Here is a 22,993-nt window from a genome sequence, read left to right as displayed (position 1 = left end):
CTGGGGTCCAGGAAGAACTACTCTACCTCCCTCCTCCCCCCCGCCCCGCCATGTGACAGCTAGGCAAATATTTGAAATGGGAATCACATACCACATCACTTGCCTCTTCTCTAGGCTAAACATTTGCTCTAACTCTTCCACATAAAGTATAGTTTCTTCTTCGTTACAACCTGAGAGCCCATACCAATCTCTAACTTATCAATGTGTATAATAAAATGAGGTAGCCAGACCTAGATAAATCTCCAGCCCAGAATGCATGCAACCTGTTACCTTCCTTGTACGCTATATATCATGGTCCTATTAACGCAGCCTAAAATTACATTAGTTTTTGTGTGCAGCATAATAGTTTTGGATCGTTTCTGCATTTATAGTATATTAATCTCTGCATCTGCATTGTTGTCACAATCCAGGAATCTCCCTTGATTAATATTTTTCAGTCTCAGTAAGGGGCTTTCTTTTCTACTGGTCTTTGTTAAATTACATCATGTTAGTTTTCATTCCAACATTCATATTTCACTTTGAATCTTGACTTCACCTTCCAATATATTAGCTATGGCTGCTAGCCCTACGTCACCTACAAATTTGACAAGCAGTTCTTTTAAAAAAAAAGGAAAGATTTTATTTATTTATTCATGAGAGACACATAGAGAGAGGCAGAGACATAGGCAGAGGGAAAAGCAGGCTCCCTGTGGAGCCTGATGTAGGACTCGATCCCAGGACCCCGGGATCAGGACCTGAGCCAAAGGCAAACACTTAACCACTGAGCCACCCAGGTATCCCATTGACAAGCAGTCCTTAACCTTCAGTAAAGGCTTTAATAAAAATATTGAACAAGATAGGATCAGAGCCCTAAGGCATGCCACTGAAGACTTCCCTCCTGGATGGCATCCTCAAGTGCTTACCATCTAAAATAGCCAATGGACTTCATACACAAATAATAATACCAAGTTTTAGTTGACAGATACTGAATGAACAGTAGGAAAAACAAATGCTATACAGAGAAGAAAATAACACATCTCAGAATGATCAGACCAGGCTCTATATTTTAGTAACTAATTTCAAATACAGGTTTGGCTACAATAGGGCATTTAAAAAGATGTATCTCAGGAATGGCTGGGTGGCTCAGTTGGTTAAGTGACTGCTTTTGGCTCAGATCATGATCTCAGGGTCCCGGGATCAAGCCCTAAGTTAGGCTCTGTGCTCAGTGGAGAATCTGCCTCTCCTTCCCCCTTTGCCTCTCCTCCTCTCATGTACACATGTTCTCTGTCTCTCAAATAAATAAAATCTTTTTTTTTTAAAAAGATGTGTTTCATTCCTGAAATGTGCATATATATGTTGCAACATGAAATCAATTTCCTACTATGGCTCTCACCCAGAAAGTTTACAGAGTATTAAAGGATGAGTAGTAGGATTTGAAATGTCATAAAGAAGAAGGGAATTTGCAAACGAAAAATTCTTACTCCATTATGGATCAATAAACTCCTATAAATGTAACTCCTCTCACTGTCAACTTGACTCCACCCACCCAACCCCAACATGCAGAAATCAATATTTTAAGTATATGTGTCTTTAAATTATTGGTTTCCCAAGGAATTATTCACTTTGAAAATGGATCATACAGGTGCACCTGCCTGCCTCAGTTGGTAGAGCATACAGGCAACTCTCATCTTGAGGTTGTAGATCCAGCCCCATGGTGAGTGTAGAGTTTACTTTAAAAAAAAAAAAATTAAAGGGGTACCTGGGTGGCCCAGTCTGCTAAGCAATCAACTCTTGATTTGGGCTCAGGTCACAACCTCAGGGTCCTGAGATTGAGTCTAAGTGGGGCTCTGTGCTCAGCGGGGAGTCTGCTTGAAGATTCTCTCCCTCTGCACTTCTCCCCACCCAAGTGCTTGCTCTCACTCACTCTCTCTTTCTAAAATAAATAAATCTTTAAAATCTTTTAACTAAAAATTAAAATATAAAATAAAATAAAATGGGTCAGACATAGGTCTCATGTAAAAGGCAAGTGACCCTGGTTTTATATGGGTTCATTTGATTGACACCTAGTTTTTTTCAGAATTCCAAGAATACAAAATATCCAGAGTTGCCACTGTTTGCTTATATTGTGTAACAAACCTAATGTCAAACATGACCTTAAAACTGTTCCCACATCTTTCCAGTCAGGACACTTTGATGATATAGTAAATATCACAATGGTTCCATCTTGAAGAAATAAGGTTTAAGTAAGGATTTTGTCCCATCAAGTAGTTTTTTTCACATAAAATTCAAAAATTCTCTTCAAAAGCAATACCTGTCAAAAATTTGTAGTAAATATAAAAAAAAATAACACAACTCTGAAGCAATTCTAGACTCCCCAATGACTTTAAATCATGACAGTATCTGTTCTCTCATCTCTGTCTTCTATTCTTTCTGTCTTTCTTGGTCTGAAAATTAGTTACAGACACGAACAAACAGCCCAGAATGTAATATGAAACTGAAAGCAACACTGAACTAGATCACTTGGAATTGGAAATAAAAGAAAATTCATTTTTGAAAATGAAGATCCTGAAAGCTTTTTGAAATATAAAGTTAATTATTACAAATTTATCCCAACAGAAATAGCTTTTTAAGGTGTACCTGAGTGGCTCAGTCTGTAAAACTTCAGCCTTTGTCTCAGGTCAGGATTTCTGAGAGTCCTAGGATTGAGCCCCAGGTTGGACTCTGAGCTCAGCAGGAGTCTGCTTCTCCCTCTCCCTCTGCCCATCCTTGCTTGTGCTTGCTCTCTCTTCTCTCTCTCAGATAAATAAATAAAATCTTTTTTAAAAAATAGCTTTTTAAGGCTATAAACACCATAACTACTTGGATTCAAATTTAGAATATCTAAAAGAAAGCCTTCAGAAAATTAACTCAATCATTATAAAGACTCCATTTTGATAAAAGGAGATCCATATCAAATCAGACTTGAAGCACATAAGGACCTTGGAGCATCTACAGAAGGGAGTTCAAAGTCACACAGGAGACAATAATAGGATTGGGACTGAAATCCAGGGCTCTTTCTCGAGATCCAGAGTTTGTTTCCACCACATCCTTGACCTTGAGACTGAGGGTAGTGCAGTAGACACAGCATTTCCTACATCAGTATTTTCTGACTTGCCCTGACCAACATCCAACCATATCCAAAAGACAACAAGAAAAAAAAAAAGAAAAAAAAAGAAGGAAATCTAATCCATTATTTTGAGATGGGATCTAAATAACTGGGTTTTTCTTCCCTCCTTTATCCAAAAAGTATAAAGATTTATGCAAATGTAAAACATCTTAAAGTATAAATATTTTAAATATTATATTATTTAATATTAAATTTTTAAATATAAATATTTTAAACTATAAAATAAAATATTCCACTAAAATACAGGATTCATGAGAGCCGAGTCACATCTAACATGTTCATTATTCTATCCCCAGTATCTATGTGGTAACATATTTCTGGGTGCTTTTTGTTTGTTTTCTGGTTTTTGCTACTCAGGATCCAAGCATCCTTCTTATTTTAAAGTAACTCCCTACGGTATGCAGTGCAGGTAGGATGGAGTGACCCTCTTCTCACCTTCTGGTAGTTAGGAGAGCCCCAAACTGGTTCTTGTGGAGGCAACATAAAAACACAGGGATAGCAGAGAAGTTACTCTTGGCTGCAGTGACAGAGACAGCAGTGCCCACAGAGGCTTCCTAGCCAGGCTGTTGCATGGAGTAACCCTGACTCTGCTCCAGCTCCTCTTCTCCCCTGGCCATTGCCTATTTTCCAAGCTTGAATCTCCTGCATTTCTATCGCTTCTGTGAGCTATCTGGTTTCTTCCATGAAAATTCTTTTCTCCTTAAGTTGGTTTAAGGCAGTGTCTTTTGTTTATAACTAAAAACTCTAATAGGCACATAGTAGGCATTCAGTAAATATCTCTTAAATGAACAAATAAATTAATGAATCAATTAACCACCATCATAATTTTCTGTAAAACACTTAGAGTTTTCCAGCATTCTCCAATATGCTGCATCTGGTTGCTACCCCATTTATGCTCCAGTATTTAAGTTATGGTATTTAACAAAGGCAAGTTCTTAATACAAGAAAGTCAAGTACAAAATTTTTTTTGAACTAAACTAGGGGTAGACTTCCTTTCTCAAAACCTGCCGTGATATCTCCTGGTGCCAGTTACCACTATACGTAATACCACTGAAGTAGTAAGTAATCTGATGAAGTAAAAGCTCTCAAAAGAGAAGTTTAAAATAAGAGCTAGGGAGAAAAACCAAGAATGAGCATGAAAAATGAAAAAAGTGAAATAATTTTATTGAAAAGAAATTACATTTGCAAATAGCATGAAAAAAGAAGTCTTTAAAAATGCAACTGAAACTTCAGATATGAGCTGACATTGCCATGTGTGGAAACGGTTCAGGGACTTGAAAGGAACAGCATCTGCAAACGCAAAAACTGTGCCCTCTCACAACACAAAAATCTTTGCCTTAATCAGATGACTCTATTTAACCTCATTTGGTTTGCAAATTCTTAAAAAGGCATCCATTTACCCCACCTCTACTCCACTGAAAGCTAAAATCAACCATTATTCATACCCTCCCCAACCCCCTGATTTAAAAGAGTGGGGGGGGGTGGACTAATACTGAAAACTGCATTCAAATTCAATATCGTAGTTTTGTAGCAGATATATATGAGATATTAGTCAAAGGATTCTCAGAAATCTTTCAACCTAAACGGAAAATTCTGAAGACTTTTCGCATTTATTAAGCAAGAGGCCATGCTTGAAACATGGTGTACTGAAACATGATGTTTCAGAATTGCCCTAAGAAATTCCACTGCCGTGCTACCAATTTCCATTGATAAGGCAAAGTGCGTATTAACATGTGCTTTGTATTTGGGTTATGTGAACAAAAAGCCCCCAAACCAGATTTCCCCTGTCTGATAGTTGGAAACCATTACAAAATCCATTAAACCATCTCAGTAAGCAAGAGAGGAAAGGCCATTTTGTGTTCAGTGACCTATACTCAGCCCCATGGATTACGAAGCAGGCAATGTAGTGCCTTTTTGACTCTATATCTGATCTCCAGGGAGCCAGAGCTCAACTCTTTCCCGGATAAAGTCTGAAGAACACATTTCCCCCAACAAAAGTAGATAGCAAACACTCGAAAGTAGTTTTAAGAAGAGAGAAAGGGGAAAAAGGAAACCTGGGGGATGAGGAGTGTTAAACCTTTTATTATCTTTTTTGCTTCACGTAGCCTATAAATTTCCTGTGTAATTTGTGGTTCCTATAAAAAGCCATTTCAAATTGTGATGTGCAGCCACACGGGGCTTCAGGACGACCCGAGAGGAGAACAGAGCGCGCCTACGCGAAAAGACTCCCCCCACCCCCACCCCTGGCTGCCTGTGCTTTTGTGATAGTGATAGGGGAGGGGAGCTTTTCCTACCCCATCTGAAGCCAGCAGATCTGGGCCCGGAGAACCGCACTGGCCTCTTTTGCACGGACTCTCCGCGCCCTCGGTGGGCTCCCAGCCCCGAGAACACACGTACTGCTCCTCTGGGCCACACTCCTGACCCAGGTCCCGAGCAACCGGGAGCAGGCCGCCCGCGCTCCGGGGCTCCGGGGCCGAGCCTCGAGGACGCCGAGACTTGTTGCTCGGCGGCGCGAACTCCCGGCGAGGGACGGCACGAGCCCGCCTGCCCGCGAGGGGCCCGCAGGTGCCCGGGCGCGGGGGTCAGCGGGGGTCAGCGGGGCACCGCGGGGCACCGCGGGGCACGCCCTTCCGCCGCCCGGGGGCCCTCTCTGCACCCCCGAGGGCAGGCCCGAGGAGGCGTGCACGCCCGGCCCCCACCCCGTCCCCCCATCCCGGGCCCGGCTCGAGGAGGGGAGCCCCAGGCCCGGGCCCAGCTCCCCTCCCTCCCCCGCGCCCCGCGGCCTCCCCGCCCCCACCCGCTCCGGGGATCGATAGTGGCCGCTGATTTTTCACGACAATTGCAGCTGTCTAAGTCATCGGTGAATAATTAAATCCGAAGCAGCCGGGCCCGCCCGAGCAGGGCCGGGGCGGCGGCGGAGCCCTGGGGTCTCCCCGGCCAGGTCCCGTCCGATCGGGGGCCCCGCCGGGAGCCGGGAGGGCAGGCGGCCGGGGCGGCGGCCCGGGGCGTGGGGAACCCGCGCGGGTGCCGGGGGGCGACAGGGCGCGCCGCGGGGAGGCGGGGGGCGCGGGGCGCGGGGGCTGGGGGGCTCGGGGGTCGCCCCGGGGGCTCCGGCCCGCGCTGCCTCGCGTGGGGCTGCGCTTTCCGCGCTCCCGGCGCTGACTTCGCGGAGGGAGAGGCAACCCCCTCGGGAGGCGGCCTGGCTCGGAGGAAGATGGAGAGGCGCGGGGAGAAGCGCCTGGAAACCGCATTGATTTAGACATCAATCCCGGCCGGCTCCCTCCGCCCCCGCGCCGCGGGGCCCGCAGCCCCCTCCCCGGGAAGCGGCTGCCTGGCCGGGGCGCCCGGCTCCGCGGGGCCGGCGAGGGTGCAGGTTCCGGAGCGCCCGGCCTCGACGCGCGCCCCTGCGCCCCTGCGCCCCGGGCCCGGCCGCCGCGAGCAGCGCCCCGCCGCCGCCAACAGGTCTCGGGAGTCGCTCCCGAGCCCCGAGCCCCGAGCGCCGCCGCCGCCGCCGCCGCCGCGCCTCGCAGCCCGGGCTCCGCAGAAGCGGCCCAGCCACCTGTGTCCGGCCGGCCCGGGCGCACGTCCCCGTGGCCCGCGGCTCCGCGTCCTGCGCCCCGAGCGACCGCGGCCCGCGCCGCTCCACGCGGCCACCCGGGATCCCAGCGCGCGGCCGGAGCTGCCTGGCCGCGCACGCTGGGAAGCGAAACAATCCAAAATCCAAAAAAATAAAAATAAATAAATAAAGTGGCATCGAAGCGATTCTGCGACATAAAAAGCTCCTAAAATCATCTGAATGTGCTATTTTGCTGTCGGTCGTGTTATCTTCAAACATTGGCTCAGACTCCCTTCGTAGTTACTGAATTACTTTAGGAGCTAAATAAAATACACGGAATCTAAAAAATATGTACCATGTGAATTTTTTTTTTTTACATAAAGAAATGGTCCGGCGCGCAAAAATATTTTAAAACCCTCGATTGCTCCTGTTGGTTTTCGAATACAAGTATTACCTTTAGGAATCGGAAATGGTGTTTCTTAGTTTCAAAGCTGGCACACTATTTTTCGGGACTCTGTTGTGCTCTTATGTTCTAATTACACGGCAGCGAGACCGTTGAAATTACAGAAAAGGATTTTTAAACTCTCCCATTTTCATAGAGAGAAGAAGTGCTGGGTGTTTGTATTAATGCCTAAACAATACTGAATCCTCAATCAGAAGTGGTTACGTCCACAGCAAATAAGTGATCGTTTTAAGAAGGTAATAAATAATAATTAAAAAAAAAAAAAGCAATGCCCGTGCTTAGTGTCTCAGGGCAACTTGAAAACAGCTCCACTTTCAGAGAGTTAAATTTGTCCTTTTTGCAATCAACTGCAACTTTTGCCTTCCCTTTGAAAGGACAACAAAAAGATTTCACGCACAACTTGACCTGAACAAAAGGACCTCACGCCAGTTTTTCTTTTGTGGGGTGACAACTGGCAGAGAGGAAAACTTTATTTTAAGCACACATGAATTGTACTTTTGGAAACCCACGGTTAAAAGAAAAAGCGACTGCAGATTTGTGGCTCCAGATCAACCTCACAGGGCTTTGGTGGAGAGAAATCGTAGGACAGGTACTTAGGGGCAGCCCGGATAAAACTCATCTTTAGGCTCAGGATAACAAGTTGCTCTCTAAAAGTGAAACGTTCTTTTAGAGAAAAAGCTGTATTCCTGGGAGAGCCGAGCTCCAGGCCTCCCCCCACTCCCCAGGGTCCCCCTGGTCCCCAAAAAGAAGCCCTCTGATCTCTGCAGTTTCAAATCCTCACATTCCCCTTCACTTTTTTTAAAATTTCATTTGCCCCAACAGTCAAATTATATTTCTCCCACCAGCTTCCACAGCGGTAGCAGCCGCGAAAACACAGGCGGAGGGTGGCCCCAGGGAAGGTTCTGTGGTGGGTCCCGAATTCGGGGATAGGGAAATGTCCTGGGCAAGGTCTGCAGTCCCAGCACTCAGCCTCGGCGACCGTCCCCTCCAGTCCGTATCAGAGGCCCAGGCTCTTACTTCTGCCCAAACTCCTCCCGCGAGGGGGTCGGGGAACCTAGCCAGGACTGGAAAGGAGGACAGAAGTGTGTGTGTGTGTGTGTGTGTGTGTGTATGTGTGTGTGTGTGCAGCCCTGAGAGCATCAAGACTCCAACAATTTCCTCTCTATGGGAATGGAGGGAGAACGATCGAGGTTCGCCCACCTAGTCCCTGGCTTTCTTTAAAACTGGGCAGGTGGACGCGCTTGCAACTTAGCTCTGCGGAGCTGGGGGTTCCGCGGCTGCCACTCCAGACGTGTCGCCCCAGGAGCAGGTGCAGAGGCGCGTCCCGCTGGGGGTCTCCTCCTCCTTCTCCCCGCCCCCCAGCCCGCCCACTGCCCGCGCCCGGACTACTGAGGCTGCCACCGGGTTTTGCCCCGGCGCAGCGTCCCCGCGGGATTGGCCCCGCAGCCCTGCTCCCCACCTGCGAAGCCAGCCAGGCGCGGGGCTTGGGGCTGCGAGAGCACCCTCCCCCAGCCCGCAGGGTTCTGCCTGCAGCTTCATTTTTCTTTTCCTAAGAGGCCAGCTGAGGGTGGGAAAACACTAACACGCTCCAAGTGTTCCTCCACCGCGGCGCACAGTGTCAACCGAAAAGTTAAGGGCTGTCCCTAACAGCTCGCAATAACTAAACTGGCCTTTCGGATTTTAACCAGACTCACGCGGAGCAGAAGAGCGTTCACGGAAAAGAGGACCCGTTGGGCTCCACCACCTAACACACTTTTTAAAAACAAACAAGCAAACTTTCCTAGATTCGACTGGAATCTGCAAAGCGTCAGCGAATTTCTGAGCCGAGAGGCAGAAGCGGGTTAGTGGTGCTGGGCTTGGGTTTTAGTTTTCTTGCCCCTGTGCTCAACCAGCCTGAGCTTGCAAACAGAATAAAATTGAAGCTAATGGAGATATCAAACAGAGCCACAATTCCGAAGGCTCCTTTTCCGCCACGAGCACCCACCGTCCATCTGCAAGTGTAATCACAGAGACTTGCGGTGTCTTCATCACTGGAGGCTCCGAAAAGAGGGGAGAAATTTCTCCGTCGTTAAAAGGAACCCTGTATTATCACTATTATTATTTGTGTATAGCAACATAAGAATTCCCCCCGCCTCTTAAAATTCCCCCACAATATTGAAACAGCATTTGTTGTCCGATTCATACAAACGCTTGAGGCCTTTCTGGAAAACCATTACCATTCAATGGCTAGAAAATTGCTCTCCTTCCTTTAAAAAAAAAAAAAAAAAAAAAGCACAGCAGCAGCTACAACCGACAACAAAAACTTTCTCCTCATAATCCTCGCCCACCGAATGACAAAGAAATGATATTGACTTACCCCTGAACGGATGAAGTGTTTGATAAGGGGGGGACTTTTCTGAAGATTTCTTTTCGGCAGCTACACAGACAGCTGCAATTCATGGGCGACACTGATTGCCAGAAACGCTATGGATTGGCATGGGGTCTGCAGCTCACAGATCCTGATCAATACCCCCACACTCACACGCCAGATGGTTTGGGGAAGGACAAAAATAAAATAGTCCAAATCAACCCACCATTATGTCTTTTTGTATTGCTCTGATAAACCTAGTTGTAGCACAAATGTGTTCTCCCAACACAAAACCTTCCTCAGGATTTTAACATTTGGGTAGAAATAAGCAGCCCCCCCCCCCCTTCCTGGGATTTGGGCTGTGGTTACTGTTGTTTGGTAGAAACAAAGCTGATGGGCCCCTTATCCAGTCTGGGTTTACTTGAGGTCTATGTATTTTTGTGTGTGTGTGAATAATTTATAGGGTCTCTGTTTTTAATTGAATGCTCACCTTTCTCTCCCTCTCAGAGCCTAAAATAAATAAATAAATATATATATATATATTTATTGAATGTGAAAACGCATATGAAAAGCTCTGGTAAAAATTTCCAGTCTATCTCTACAATTACTAACTCAAGTTTTTTTTTTTTTCTTTTATAATGCAATAGCTTACATTTGTTGTCAAAGCTGCATTTTATTTACAGACTTCTTTTGACTCATTCAAGTATCTGATTTTGAAGAAAATCAGACCTGCGGAAGTGGTATGCTAAGAAATGGATATCCTGATCCCGGTGTAATGGCTGGTGCAACTGTCCAGATTCTAATAGTCGTGAACTAGCACTCCTGCTACCACATTTCTGTACAGTCTAATTGTGAATCAAATGCTGAGGAGAAGGGGGACCGAGTGTAGCTTCAATTTTTTTTTTTTTAATTCTGAGTTACACAACTTCTGAAGGTTAGAGTACATGTGTAAACAAGGGGCAGTTAGAAAGCAATTCTTCCTTTTATTTTCTCAGAGAAAGAAACATCAAAGATATTTTGAAACATATTTGAAAATCTTATTGATATTCTTAAAATTATCCTCAAGTAGAAAATATGTTTTTCTTTTTAGAAAGAAAAGGAAAGGGCATGCAAGACTAATTTAGCAAAAATCAAGATGCTGACTAAAAACGCACATTAATTTCCCTTTTAAATGGGTTTTAGGTTGACATACAAAACCTCAAACCATCATTAAGAAAAACAACGTGAAAAATCTGCTTTAATCTAGCCCAATGAAATTATACACAAAGAAGCCAATACGATTTCATGATTTCCCTGAGATCGCCAATATTGATCGAGGGAAGGGGGAGGGAGGGTGGAAGAGAGGGAGGAGGGAGAGAGGGAGGGAGCAAGGCAGCAAGAATATGCAACTCACCTTTCAACTCTCCAGCACGTGACTGCTCCCAGGCACACCAAAATGCAATTCCCAGGAGCAGATTTATCTTGGTAGCCTGGTAAACGAGTTTATCATTTTGAAAAATTCTTTTAATGGCCATCTATATACTCGGGTTTCTGTATGGAGGCAGTGCCTACTCAGTGTCCCAGCCTGGGGTCACTGGCCGCTCCTGGAGCCTGAAGCCAGGGCAGGGAAGGCTGTGTTCAGACATTGGGGCATATCAGACTCTTTGCCCAGCCTTGCTGCTCTCCTGCCCTATTTCAGTCTGGGAGCACTCCTAGACCAACAGGAGGTTGCGCTTTTGTGAACTTTTGTCCAACTCCCTAAGTTTTTCAAACATTAACTGTTTCAAATTATCCCAAGTATCCAGCTGCCATATATAAGGTGGGGAGTGGAAAGAGAGACAGCAGGAGAGGGTGGAGAGGGCGAGGAAAGACAGAGAAACAAAAAACTCAGTTATTTTACCTGTCTGATTTGGTGACATTAAAAAATGTGACAGCTAGGAAAGCGTGTCTAGCAAAGCAGAGGACCGTCCACTTTCTTACCCAGGCTTTGATTCCAAAAAAAAAAAAAAAAGGGGGGGGGGCAGCTCCTTGAAAGAGTAATTGGCAAGGTATTCGCCAGAGCTCAATAAAGTTGATCTATGAATAACGTCACTGTACATTCATGTAACAGGATGGTGTGGGAGGGGGTGGATTTTTGTTTGTTTGTTTGTTTGTGTGTTTGTTCTGTAGCTAGAAGGGAAAGCAGGGCAGCCGCAAAAGGTCATCAAGACTAAGAACTATTTTCCAAATGAATCAAACCTTTCTCTAGCACCAGGAAGGCACATACAGTATTCCAGGCTGTGTCCTTGTTTTCTTATCAAGTTTTCTCTAACAGCTGGAAGTGGTTGGAGGGGGCTGTCTTAAGGAGACCCCCTGCTCTTCTTTTGACAGCTGATCAAAAGAAAATAGGTCACGCTTCTCAAACTTATGTCCACCCTGTCCTTAATTACTGTCTCTTTAAACAAAGGCAACATCTGCGCAACCTCAGCCAGCTTGAATCTTCGGAGGCAAACAGAGCGCAACCTGCTTTGGAAGAATCTGTTACTTTTAAGGGTTTCAATGCCGGGCAGTTGCAGGTCTTCAGCCACCACCCCTCCACCCCTCCACCCCCCACCCAGGCCTCAGAAATCTCCACCTCCTCCCTCCGCCCGCTCCCCTAGCGGCCCCCGACCCAGGGTTACGGAACAGCGGACGTTCTGGGGAGACGAAGGTGCACCTTTTTTTTTTTTTTTTTTTTTAATGCTGCGTCCTAAAACTCGCCAGGGTTTTGGTCTTTCCAGAGACAAGTTTTGGATATTACAGATGTCGGCCAAGGGGCCGTGTCCCCTGCCCCCGGAGGCAACCTGGGGCGTTCCTTTCTCGGGGTGCGCGCGCGCGTGTGTGCGCGTGTGTGTGTGCGCGTGTGTGTGCGCGGTACAGGGAAAACCCGCGGGGGTCGTCCCGGACGGTCTCCGTACTCCCTGCTCCCAGGAGGAGAAGTTTGCACCCGATGGGCAACAATCGGTAACAATCTTGCGGGCACCCTCTCCCCTCCCACCCACCCTCCACTTCTTTCCAAGTCCCCAACAGGGGAGGCATTTGATCACCTTGAAGCCGCAGCTCCTAGAGTTCTAGTTTTGTTTTGCAACCTCACAGGGCCCTTCTGGAGCCTCATAACTGGGAGATTTATGGGCTCGCCGGGTAATTAAATGATGTTATTGTGTTAACTTTGCTTTGGATTACGGTGGCCCGCACCGCCGAGGGGCTGGCGTCGCCGGGCGCAGCTCGGAGGCGGCGCGGGGCTTGGGGTTCCTTCCGCCCGGGCAGACCGCGCACGCCTCGGTCTGGGGAATGTGCCCTGCATGCATTAGAAATACAGAAGCGCCTGCATTTTTAAAAGGGTCAACTACAGGCTCTGAGATAGAGACGCTTGGGAAGTGGCTCGCTAGGAGACTTGGGTTTGTTTTTTGTTTTTTGTTTCTTTTTTTCCAGCAGTACAGACTGGCTTGCTAGCCTCCAGAAAAAGAAAAAGAAAAAAAAAAAAAAGCTGTAGGGTGAAGCAAAGGGAACTAAAGCAATGCCCTTTTCTACAGATCGCAGCTGCTCGAGAGGGACCCAGGGCGGCATCTTTAACATGATTTCTCCCCCGTGCTCTCACTCTCGCCTCTCTCTCCCCGCGACCCTCTCTTCTTCTTCTCCTCCCTCCCTCCCTCTCCTTGACGTTTGATTCTAGTGGCAGAGGAGAAAAAAAAAAAAAGGCACAGAGCCGTCAGCCAAACCTGAAACGGCCGGCCCCGCCCCCTCCGCGGCCATTGGCAGGCGCGCCCGGGAGGCCCGCCCCCCGGGGCAGCGGCGCGCTCGGAGTGGCCGCGCGCGACGCCCATCGGGCGCCGCCCCGCCCCGCGCCCGGGAGGCTAGGTTGGCTGCCCCGGCGAGCGGCAGAGCCCTTCTGGACAGCTCCCGCTCACCCAAACAGAAGACGTCGGCGCCGGAGCGGGCTCGGACATGGCGAGGCAGCGCGCCGGCCCGAGCGGCGGGGCCCGGTGATCCCCCCTCCCCGCCCCCCCCCGCACGCACGCCCCGGCCGCCCCTCCCCGCCCCCACCCCACCCCGCCCGGGCGCGCCCGCACCCGCGCCCGCACCCGCGCCCGCACCCGCACCCGCACCCGCGCCCGCAGCCCGCAGCCCGCAGCCCGGGGCGCACGCCCGCGCGCACACTCCCGCACTCGCGCGCCCTCCCCGCTCCCGCGCCCCGGCCCCGCCACGCGCGCCTCGCCCGCCCGCCGGCCGCCCCCGCCGCCCCCGCCGCCCCCGGGCCCCGATGGACTGAATGAAGGCTGCCTACACCGCCTATCGATGCCTCACCAAAGACCTAGAGGGCTGCGCCATGAACCCGGAGCTGACAATGGAAAGTCTGGGCACTTTGCACGGGCCGGCCGGCGGCGGCAGCGGCGGGGGCGGGGGCGGGGGCGGCGGGGGCGGCGGCGGGGGCCCGGGCCCTGAGCAGGAGCTGCTGGCCAGCCCCAGCCCCCACCACGCGGGCCGCGGCGCCGCCGGCTCGCTGCGGGGCCCGCCGCCGCCGCCGCCGCCGCCGCCCCCGCCCCCGCCGGCCGCACACCAGGAGCTGGGCACGGCGGCGGCGGCGGCGGCGGCGGCGTCGCGCTCGGCCATGGTCACCAGCATGGCCTCGATCCTGGACGGCGGCGACTACCGGCCCGAGCTCTCCATCCCGCTGCACCACGCCATGAGCATGTCCTGCGACTCGTCCCCGCCCGGCATGGGCATGAGCAACACCTACACCACGCTGACGCCGCTCCAGCCGCTGCCGCCCATCTCCACCGTGTCCGACAAGTTCCACCACCCGCACCCGCACCACCACCCGCACCACCACCACCACCACCACCACCAGCGCCTGTCGGGCAACGTCAGCGGCAGCTTCACCCTCATGCGCGACGAGCGCGGGCTCCCGGCCATGAACAACCTGTACGGCCCCTACAAGGAGATGCCCGGCATGAGCCAGAGCCTGTCCCCGCTGGCCGCCGCGCCGCTGGGCAACGGGCTGGGCGGCCTCCACAACGCGCAGCAGAGCCTGCCCAGCTACGGGCCGCCGGGCCACGACAAAATGCTCAGCCCCAACTTCGACGCGCACCACACTGCCATGCTGACCCGCGGGGAGCAGCACCTGTCCCGCGGCCTGGGCACCCCGCCCGCGGCCATGATGTCGCACCTCAACGGCCTGCACCACCCGGGCCACGCGCAGTCCCACGGGCCGGTGCTGGCGCCCAGCCGCGAGCGGCCCCCCTCGTCCTCGTCTGGCTCGCAGGTGGCCACATCGGGCCAGCTGGAGGAGATCAACACCAAAGAGGTGGCCCAGCGCATCACGGCCGAGCTGAAGCGCTACAGCATCCCGCAGGCGATCTTCGCGCAGAGGGTGCTGTGCCGGTCTCAGGGGACGCTCTCCGACCTGCTGCGGAACCCAAAACCGTGGAGTAAACTCAAATCTGGCAGGGAGACCTTTCGCAGGATGTGGAAGTGGCTTCAGGAGCCCGAGTTCCAGCGCATGTCCGCCTTACGCCTGGCAGGTAAGCCCAGGAGGGCCCCCCGGAGCCCGGCTGCTGCGGGGAGGGCTCCGGGCCGCTGTGGCCCCAGGCCCGCGCGCCTCGCCTCCGCTCCTGCCTCCTCCCCGCTCCGCTCTTCCTATTTTCTCTCCACTTTATTTCTTCTTCTGTCATTTCCTCCTCCTCCTCCCTTCTTCCTTGTCTGCTTTCTCTTTTTCTCCTGCATTTTCATATTTCTCTTCCTCCCTCTTGGACTCCAAGCTCTCATTGACCGACCACCCCCCTCCACCACCACATTTCATTCACCAGCCCCCCCTCCCCCGTGTGCCCATGTTACCCCCTCTTTCTGACCTTCCCTACTTGTGGGACAAGGGACCCCGGGTGCGCAGTGTGCACTAGGAGCCTTCTCTTTACAGGACTCACAGAGGCCGGGGATTGGCCTTTTTCAAAGCCCTGTGCACTTGAACTCTTGCTTAGACAATACATTTCGGTTTTCCGGGCTGCCTGGTCCCCCTCTATGGAGGCAGTTGAGGGGCTTTGCTCTTCAGAAAGGGAAAAAAAAAAAATTCTCCGTTCTTCTCCCACCACCGTATCAGGCAAACTTCTTTAGTTATTAGCAGGAGTCACAATCTCGACCGCGCGGGGAGCGGGTGGCCAGGACACAGCAGCGCTTCCCGGGCTCACCTCCGGCCTCGGCGTTGGCGTGGGGGAGTGTGGCACCGAGAGAGCCGGGCTCGGGCCAGCCCCCGCGTCACTGCCCGCAGAGGGGAGCGTGGAAGGACGGAGGCTGGGACTCTCACATTCGCCTCCAGGAGAATGGAGGAGGAAAAACTAAGAACGGGAGAGCTCCCCAACACTCGCCGGCCACCCTGGCCCGGCTCCCAGCTCTTGCTGGCATTTGCCGAGGCTTGGCTGAGCTCGGAGGCAGGCTAGGCGCTCTTTAGGAGAGGTGCTGAAAGAATTAAGATGCAGGTTAGTTAATGCATCTTGGCCGCGGGCTGCAGGCTCCGCCTTTGCATGAAGCGGACGCCGATTGTGCGCGCAGCGCGGCGGCGGGGAGGGCCGGCGGCCGGCGGGAGGGGACGGGTCGACGCGCTGGTTACATTGTTCTGGAGCGGGCTTGGCTCTTTGTGCCTCCTCTAGCGGCCGAGCCGCGAGGTACAGCCCTCTATTGTTCTAGGAGCACAGATACCTCCTGTGTGGGCGGCGGGAGCCGGAGAGAAAGACGCAGCGGTGGCTGCGACCGGCACACAGTCGTGCGCTTTTGTGCGCGCAGCCCCGGCTTGGTGCGCGGGGCGGCCGAGCTGCCCCCGGGCCCTAGCCGCCGGCCCCGAGGGGCAGGGTGGCCGGGCGCCCCACACAGCACCCTGCTGCAAGTCCGGGTGGGCAGTTGCCCTCGGACCGGGGCCGTCTGTCCGGAGACGCGGGGCCACCGAGGGCACCGTTCGTGGTGGCAGGGATCGACGTTGGTGCGGAAAGTGGGATGCGCCTTGTGTGCGGCCGGCACGGTTGGGAGCCCGCTGTGCACAACGCGCTTCCGGAGCGGCGAGCTCGGGCTTCCTCCCCGGCTCCCTGGGGCTTTCCTCGCACCGCTGAGCCTGGCTGGTGGGGTGCGCTCTCCCGACGCCCGGCAGGGCTGGGGGCGTGTTCGCCCGGCCTTGGGGAGGGGGCGTTTCCACTCTGCCCGCCTCTGCCTATACCGGCTGTTGGGAGGATTCCGGTCTCCAGGCAGTAATCATCCCTCAGTGTTGATCTGAAAAGATACAGAAAACTGCCCCCCCCCCAAAAAAAGCTTCCCCAAATCTGTGGACTCTTAATACTTTTGCGTAGGTGTAGTCATCTATCTTTCTCCTTTAGCTCTAGTTTAATTGTCTCCTACAATTTCCTCTGATTTGCTCCTAGGAAATATTAAGCAGTGAATAGAGGGCAGTGGTGAGAAATAAACTGGAGGCTACTGACACTTCTGAACAGTGGCGTACCCCCTTTGTATTAGGCGGGGGGGCGGGGGGGAACACCTCGAGTCCCTCTCAGGTGAGCTTGCACAACCGCTGGCTTTCTGGGTACTAGGGACCAGAAAGAACTTGGCAGCTGCAGTGGAGGGTACAGTAAAGGCAGGATGACAGCTATTCTATTCCAGAGCATGTCAGAGCGCTGCCGCCCCCTCACGCCTGTCCTGCAAAGGACAAAGCAAAGAAAGAAAGAGAAAGAAGGAAAGAAAGAAAGAAAAGAGAAAGAAAGAAAGAGAGAGAGAGAGAAGGAAGGAAGGAAGGAAGGAAGGAAGGAAAGAAAGAAAGAAGAAAGAAAGAAAGAAAGAAAGAAAGAAAGAAAGAAAGAAAGAAAGAGAAAGAAAGAAAGAAAGGCCTTGTGCCTATATGTGTCTGAAAGTGATATGCCAAGTATGCTTTATCAGTTAGCCGACCTCAGCCCCAAGCATTGCTGGGACAAGGGCACATGTGGCATACATGGGGGTCCCCAGTCCCACCACGCACCCCAGGAAAGTCGGGGTAGGGGGGCACTCTTTAGGGGCTGGCTTGGGGAAGCATGCAGGCTTTTCCAGGGAGGAGTTTGCTGAAGCCACCTCCACAGGAGACTGGAAGCCTCCTTCAGCGAGTGGGAAATTCCTGCTGAGGACCCCGCTTTGCTCAAGCATTCAAATGTGTGTCTGTTTTATTACCCCTCGATGAAAGGGGACAAGAGCTTTAGCCTTTTTATCTGGCCATTTTATCTGCAACTACAAGTGTGCTGAGTGGTTATTATTACATAGGAGGCTTTTCAGTTTGGGGTCAGTAGATCAGTCTCTTCAGACACTGACGCAGAAGCCAGAACTGGTAAGTAGGTATTATGTGCTCAGGAGCGCTAGGGGACAGGAGCAAATGGAGAAGAAAAGCAGAGGCCTTCCCCGCCAGGAGTATCGATCGGAATCCCCACGGGGACGCTGCTGACGGCCCACACGGTAGGGCTCCCGGGGAGAAGCCAGCCCTGTTGGCTCCACGGGGCGGCTGGACCTGACTGCCAGTCCCAAGCCTCGGAGAGCCCGCTGGGCACCTCTAGCTCACCCCTATCAGGCCTCTTTTTTCTCCCCTAGTCTCCTTTTACTTTCCCTTTCTCATTTTGGACCTCTCTGGGTCTTGCCAGAGGCCCAACCAGACAGGGGTTGAGGGACCTCAGAATCCAGGTCTGATTTGGATCACTTCCTATAGACCTCACCCTCAGGTGAAGCAGACCCCAGCACTACAGGAGCAGGTTTTTCCTCTGCGCTCCCACCTGCCTCCCGCAGGTCTCTCTCCCCCGCGCCAACTGCTTGGTGTATCCACAGCTCAGGGTGGCATTTCTAAGGGCAAGGGACAAGACACAGTAAGCTCAAATCGCCCCAGCACTAGTTTTCAGAGAGGTGGACTCCAAGAGCACTATTTCGTTAGGAAAAGGTGGCCAGGGCAGCAGGTGGTTGTAGGTGTACCCAGTTGGGCCCAGTCCTGGTTCTGGAGGCATGCTCCTGCAGGGCAGTTTGTATACCCCGGTGAGAGGCAGCAAGGACAAACTCCCGCAGGTCTGAACACAAACACTCCCAGACATTGAGCCCGTCTCTGAACCAAGCACAAACACGAAAAAAGGAGGGACTGGAAAAAAAAAAAAAGCGGGTAAACCCTGGACAGGAGCGTCACGGAGGAAAATCAAGGCTTCCGTGGCAGGAGTGGTTTCCTCCAACGCACAGAAGACAGAGCAAAGCCTCTGACAATAACCTGCCAAGGTTTGCGCCTCCCGAGACCCAGGCTCCGGGGCGGCCTGCTTGGAACTTGCCACACATCCGGCGGTAGATAGACACACGGCCCAGTTCAGACAGCAACTCCGGGCGGCCAGGCTGGAGGCACCCGAGGGGCTTTCACCCACCTACCAAGGTGTGGCCTGGGTCACAGGACGCCCGCAGCGGCGGAGCTTGGCCGGCCCAGGGCGCAGCGGCTCCGGCCAGAGGCGCCACAGGCCTGCGTGTCCCCTTCGGTGCCAAGGAAAAGGCACCTTCTAAGCGGAGAGGCAGGGACCTTATTGTCGGAACCTCACACCCCACCGCACCCCTTCCGCTGGTCCGCCTCCGGCCCAGCTCGGCCCAAGTCTCCCAGCAGTGAGAGACCCAACGCATCCATGTCCGTGTCCAACACAAAATACTTTTGCCAGCTGGCCGGTCGGATTAATGATGGGAAAGCTCGTTACTGTCCTTGCTTGGTCAAGCCCCGGGTGCCTGGAGAACACCTTCCTAACACACATTAGAGTGAGCGGCGCGGGCGGAGAGGGCAGGGCGCTGGAGAGGGTGGTGAAGCCGAGCGCGAGAAGCAGCCTAGGCCGCCAGGCGCCCCGGACGCGGGTGGCTGTGCATTTATTTTTATTCCAGGCTTTCCACCGTGTGGTTATGTCACTTTCTCAAACAAATGTGTATATGGAGGGAGATCGATGCTGATAATGTTTAGAAGATTAAAAGAGCATTAATGCTGGCAACAATAACGTAAACGTGTGGACCCAGATCTCATTGATCTGGAACCTGATCCGGCGCGTTTCCAGTAAGCCCGACGGCGGGCTCTTCCCAGCAGAGTGCTCGCCAGCGCCCCCGCTCCCCAGCGCCCCTGCTCCCGTTGGGCCCCGGTGTCGGCCACGGCTTCTCCCCGGCGCGGCCCCTTCCCGAGGCTTTCTGGGTCGCAGAGCTGCTAGCCATCTCTGTAGCCCGAGCGCGCCCCGCGGCCTGCGCTCCCGGCCTAGGGCTCTGCGGCTGGTGGAGTCCACGAAGAGGCTGCAGGGGACGGTGCCGGAGTCCTCCCGGCTCGCGTCTCTCTCTCTCTCTCTCTGTCCTGGGGTACCCGTCACTCCCGGGTCCGCATGACTCCCGTCAAACTGGGCCCGGGGCAACTTCTTCCCTCCTCCTAAGCCACCCAGGACGTTTGACCTACCTCTCGACTTGCGGGAACGACCAAACCCAACTTGGAAATGTCTCTCATGCTGCCCAGTAGCCGCGCAGCTTCTGGATCCTCAGATCCCCTCGCGGCTTTCCTGTGTCTTCATTAAAAGGAATCATTCACCCTAAAGTGTTCGCATTAGGTGGGAAATTAAATGCCGCCCCAGTGACAAAGGCTTGGGCTTCATCCCTCAGAAGGGTCTGCTCTAGGTTAATTGGGTCAACCCGGGAAGAATCTTGTTTCCTGTACCGGCTGCGGCAGGAAGTTAAGAAAATCAGACTGGGGAACGCCACCCCACCCCTTCCCGCTAGCTGGAGAGAACTTAGGCTCTGAGACCCGAGTGGGAGGTGTGTTTTTTTTCCCCCCTGAGGCACCTGCATTGACTGACTTTTGAGCTCTTCCTTCCTTCCCCTGAGGGAGATGGGCACCCCGTGCCCCAGTGGCTCCCCTTGCCAAATGGTGGCTTATTCTTCCAGACAGGAACACTAAGGTGAATTTTACTGAAAAGAATGAAAGAACTGGGGTGGTCGTGGGGATGGGATGGGAATTAAATTGTTCTGGCTTTTCAAAATCCTAAATCCTCCAGTTGGTGAGAACTAAGCTTTTCCTTCAAGAGGTGGTCTCAATCTGGAAGGAAAGGAGTGTTTTCCTTCCTTCTTCTAGAATAAAATGAGAAAAAGGAGGAAGAGAGAGGAGAGAAGGAGAAAAATCTTTCATGGTTCTGCCTTGAGATGTGCCAAAGGGTGAACTGGTATTTCTTTCTGTCATTCCCAGAGACGGGGCTCAGCTTCCCCACCAGTGGACTTCTTAATGACGGGAGCTTTGAGACATCTTGATTTCTTTGCCCTACCCCCTTCCTGAAAACTACAGTTACCTGGATCAGGTGATCAGATACAGAGGATGGGTGGTGTCCTTCAGAACTGGAAGACAACTGTCCCCCTCCCCATTGACCCCACTTGAAAAGCTCCTAGGTTCTAGGAGGGATGAGTGCATTTAGACTGTCCTTCATATACATCTTAGAACCCCAAAATAGAGCAGGGGTTCTGGTGAATGGTGAGGGGAGGGCAGAGGGGAAACTGATTCCCCGGATTTTGTCTCCAAGAGGAGAAATGCTTTACTTCCCTCCAGAGTCAGGTCTGTCTGGAGGTAACGGGGCTCTGGGCAGGTTTACCTTCTCAAGCTCCAAACCTGAACCTTAGGGAAGGAGTGCTTGCCTCTCCTTCTGTCTTTGACACAAGACTTTATTGTCAGGTCACTCTTGGTTTTCTGTCCATTAGTATCTGTTTCTAAAGGAATATCAGAGGAAAGAGGTTGAGGGAAGACAATACTGAGCCTCACCACACCACAGCTGGTGGCTGATGTTGGCAGAAACTGTCTTCGGGAAGAGTGGTATCATGTAGGGGGATCCCTGGAGGAATGAAAACCTCAAAGGAGAAGGAGAGAGATTTAATTTCTGGGTTCTTGCCAAAGGAAGGGAAATGAAAGGGGAATAAATAGAAATAATTCCCTGGATAAAAGGCCCTGGGGAGAAGGGTGTGTATGGAGTAAGGCCCTGGGCCTTAAACTTTATCTACAGACTCTCTGGATTATCCTCACCCCTGACCATCTTAGAGACACTTTTTTTTTTTTCTCTTGATCTGGGGAAAGTCACTTTCTCCAGGTGATACTTTTCTTGGTGGAGAGAGAACATTATGAAGAAGCCTAATGGGATCATTTATGGTATCCTGTACAGAGCCTGCTCAAGACGGGCTGGAGGCCCACCAGCACCCCTCTTCACCCACTCTGTCCCTCCACCCCACTTCATTGCCTTTGGGAAAGGCTTTTTGTTATCAAAGTCTCACTCAAGGCAACAACTCTGGAAAATGTGCATAGGTTCTTGTAAGCACAGGGAGAGGGAAGGATGGGAAACTGGATAATCAGCCCATCTGATACCTGACAAGGTGTGGGATGGGCAAAGCACAAGGGCAGGCTGTGGACATGCATATGGAGTTAGTCTTATTTAGGGAGCAGGATTCCTAGAAGTTGTGGACATTTTTTTATGAAAAACCATCCCCACGCAAATTGCCCCAGAGGGAAGGGAGGCTCTGCATTCCACTTTGGTGCCTCTGTCGCCATTCGAAGATCCATTACTCTCCTGTAGAAAGCAGACTTTGTTTGGGTTGGAAGCACACCTCCAACGTAATTTAATCAGCATCGGACTTTGGCTCGTGTAATCAAATATACATATACTTTCTCCTGCAGGAAGAAAAATAATTTCTCTGTAACTGGTATTGACTTGAAATCATGTAATCTCTGGAAAGCATCACATTTTTAAAGGGAAAGGCAAAATTAAGGGGGAAAGAACCCACAGGTTTGGTGGTGTGCCTTACCATCGCTAAGAGAGCCAGTTACCACCTAAGAAAGGGCTTCTTCAATTTTAGATATTTCATTCCAGCTGCTTTTGTACAGTTAACCCCACAAATCTATACAGGTAGGAAACGACGTTGACTGGCCCACCAGATCCTAGGAATTTGGGCTTTATATTTGGGTTGAGACATCCTTGGAGGAACCTTTTGGTGTTCCACAGGCAGCAGCAGCAAAATCTCAGTGGGCCATGAGCCCTTCTTTAATGGTGATTGGTAGCTATTGGCAGCTCACTCCCTACTCTACCCTCGGGGCCTTAAGCGTGAAGCTCTGCCCTAGAGCATCCTCCCCGAGCAAGCCCGGACTCCCCACCCCCAGGGCGAGGCTTTGGGCTTTACCCAAGTTGAGTCTGTTAGGGAATCTGTTGTAAACACAGATCCATTGATTTGCATTTGTCAGAGAGTAAAGTTAAACCAGTGAAAAGAGAAGCCCTTACCCTTTTATGCAGGGCCAGGGAAACCTTTCATATTGATCCTATTGATCCAACCTTTCCCTTTAAGGAAACCACATAGTTAAAGACCCTCGTTCAATAGATTTACCCTTCGTGCTTGTGATATTCCTTTAAGTGTTCTCATCTAGGATAGCTGGGCATTAAGCCCACACTCCAAACCAAACAAAAATGAAAAGGAGGGGGGTAGGAGGGG

At 51.8% G+C, this 22,993-nt stretch overlaps 1 protein-coding gene across 1 annotated transcript in view; it reads left to right on the top strand.

The window, feature by feature from the left end:
* The first annotated feature begins 13,778 nt into the window (after positions 1-13,778).
* The window catches only part of ONECUT2 (one cut homeobox 2), a 61,486-nt gene continuing 52,271 nt past the window's right edge, over positions 13,779-22,993 (top strand). Inside the window, exon 1 of the mRNA XM_072822391.1 lies at positions 13,779-15,030. Within this exon, the coding sequence (XP_072678492.1) occupies positions 13,779-15,030 (1,252 nt within the window). The remainder of the gene's footprint in view (positions 15,031-22,993) is intronic.

This window comes from Canis lupus, chromosome 1 (genome assembly GCF_048164855.1).
Source record: "Canis lupus baileyi chromosome 1, mCanLup2.hap1, whole genome shotgun sequence".
Taxonomy (NCBI): Eukaryota; Metazoa; Chordata; class Mammalia; order Carnivora; family Canidae; genus Canis; species Canis lupus.
The sequence above is the reverse complement of the archived record's forward strand: the minus strand, read 5'-3'. Positions and strand labels throughout refer to the sequence as shown.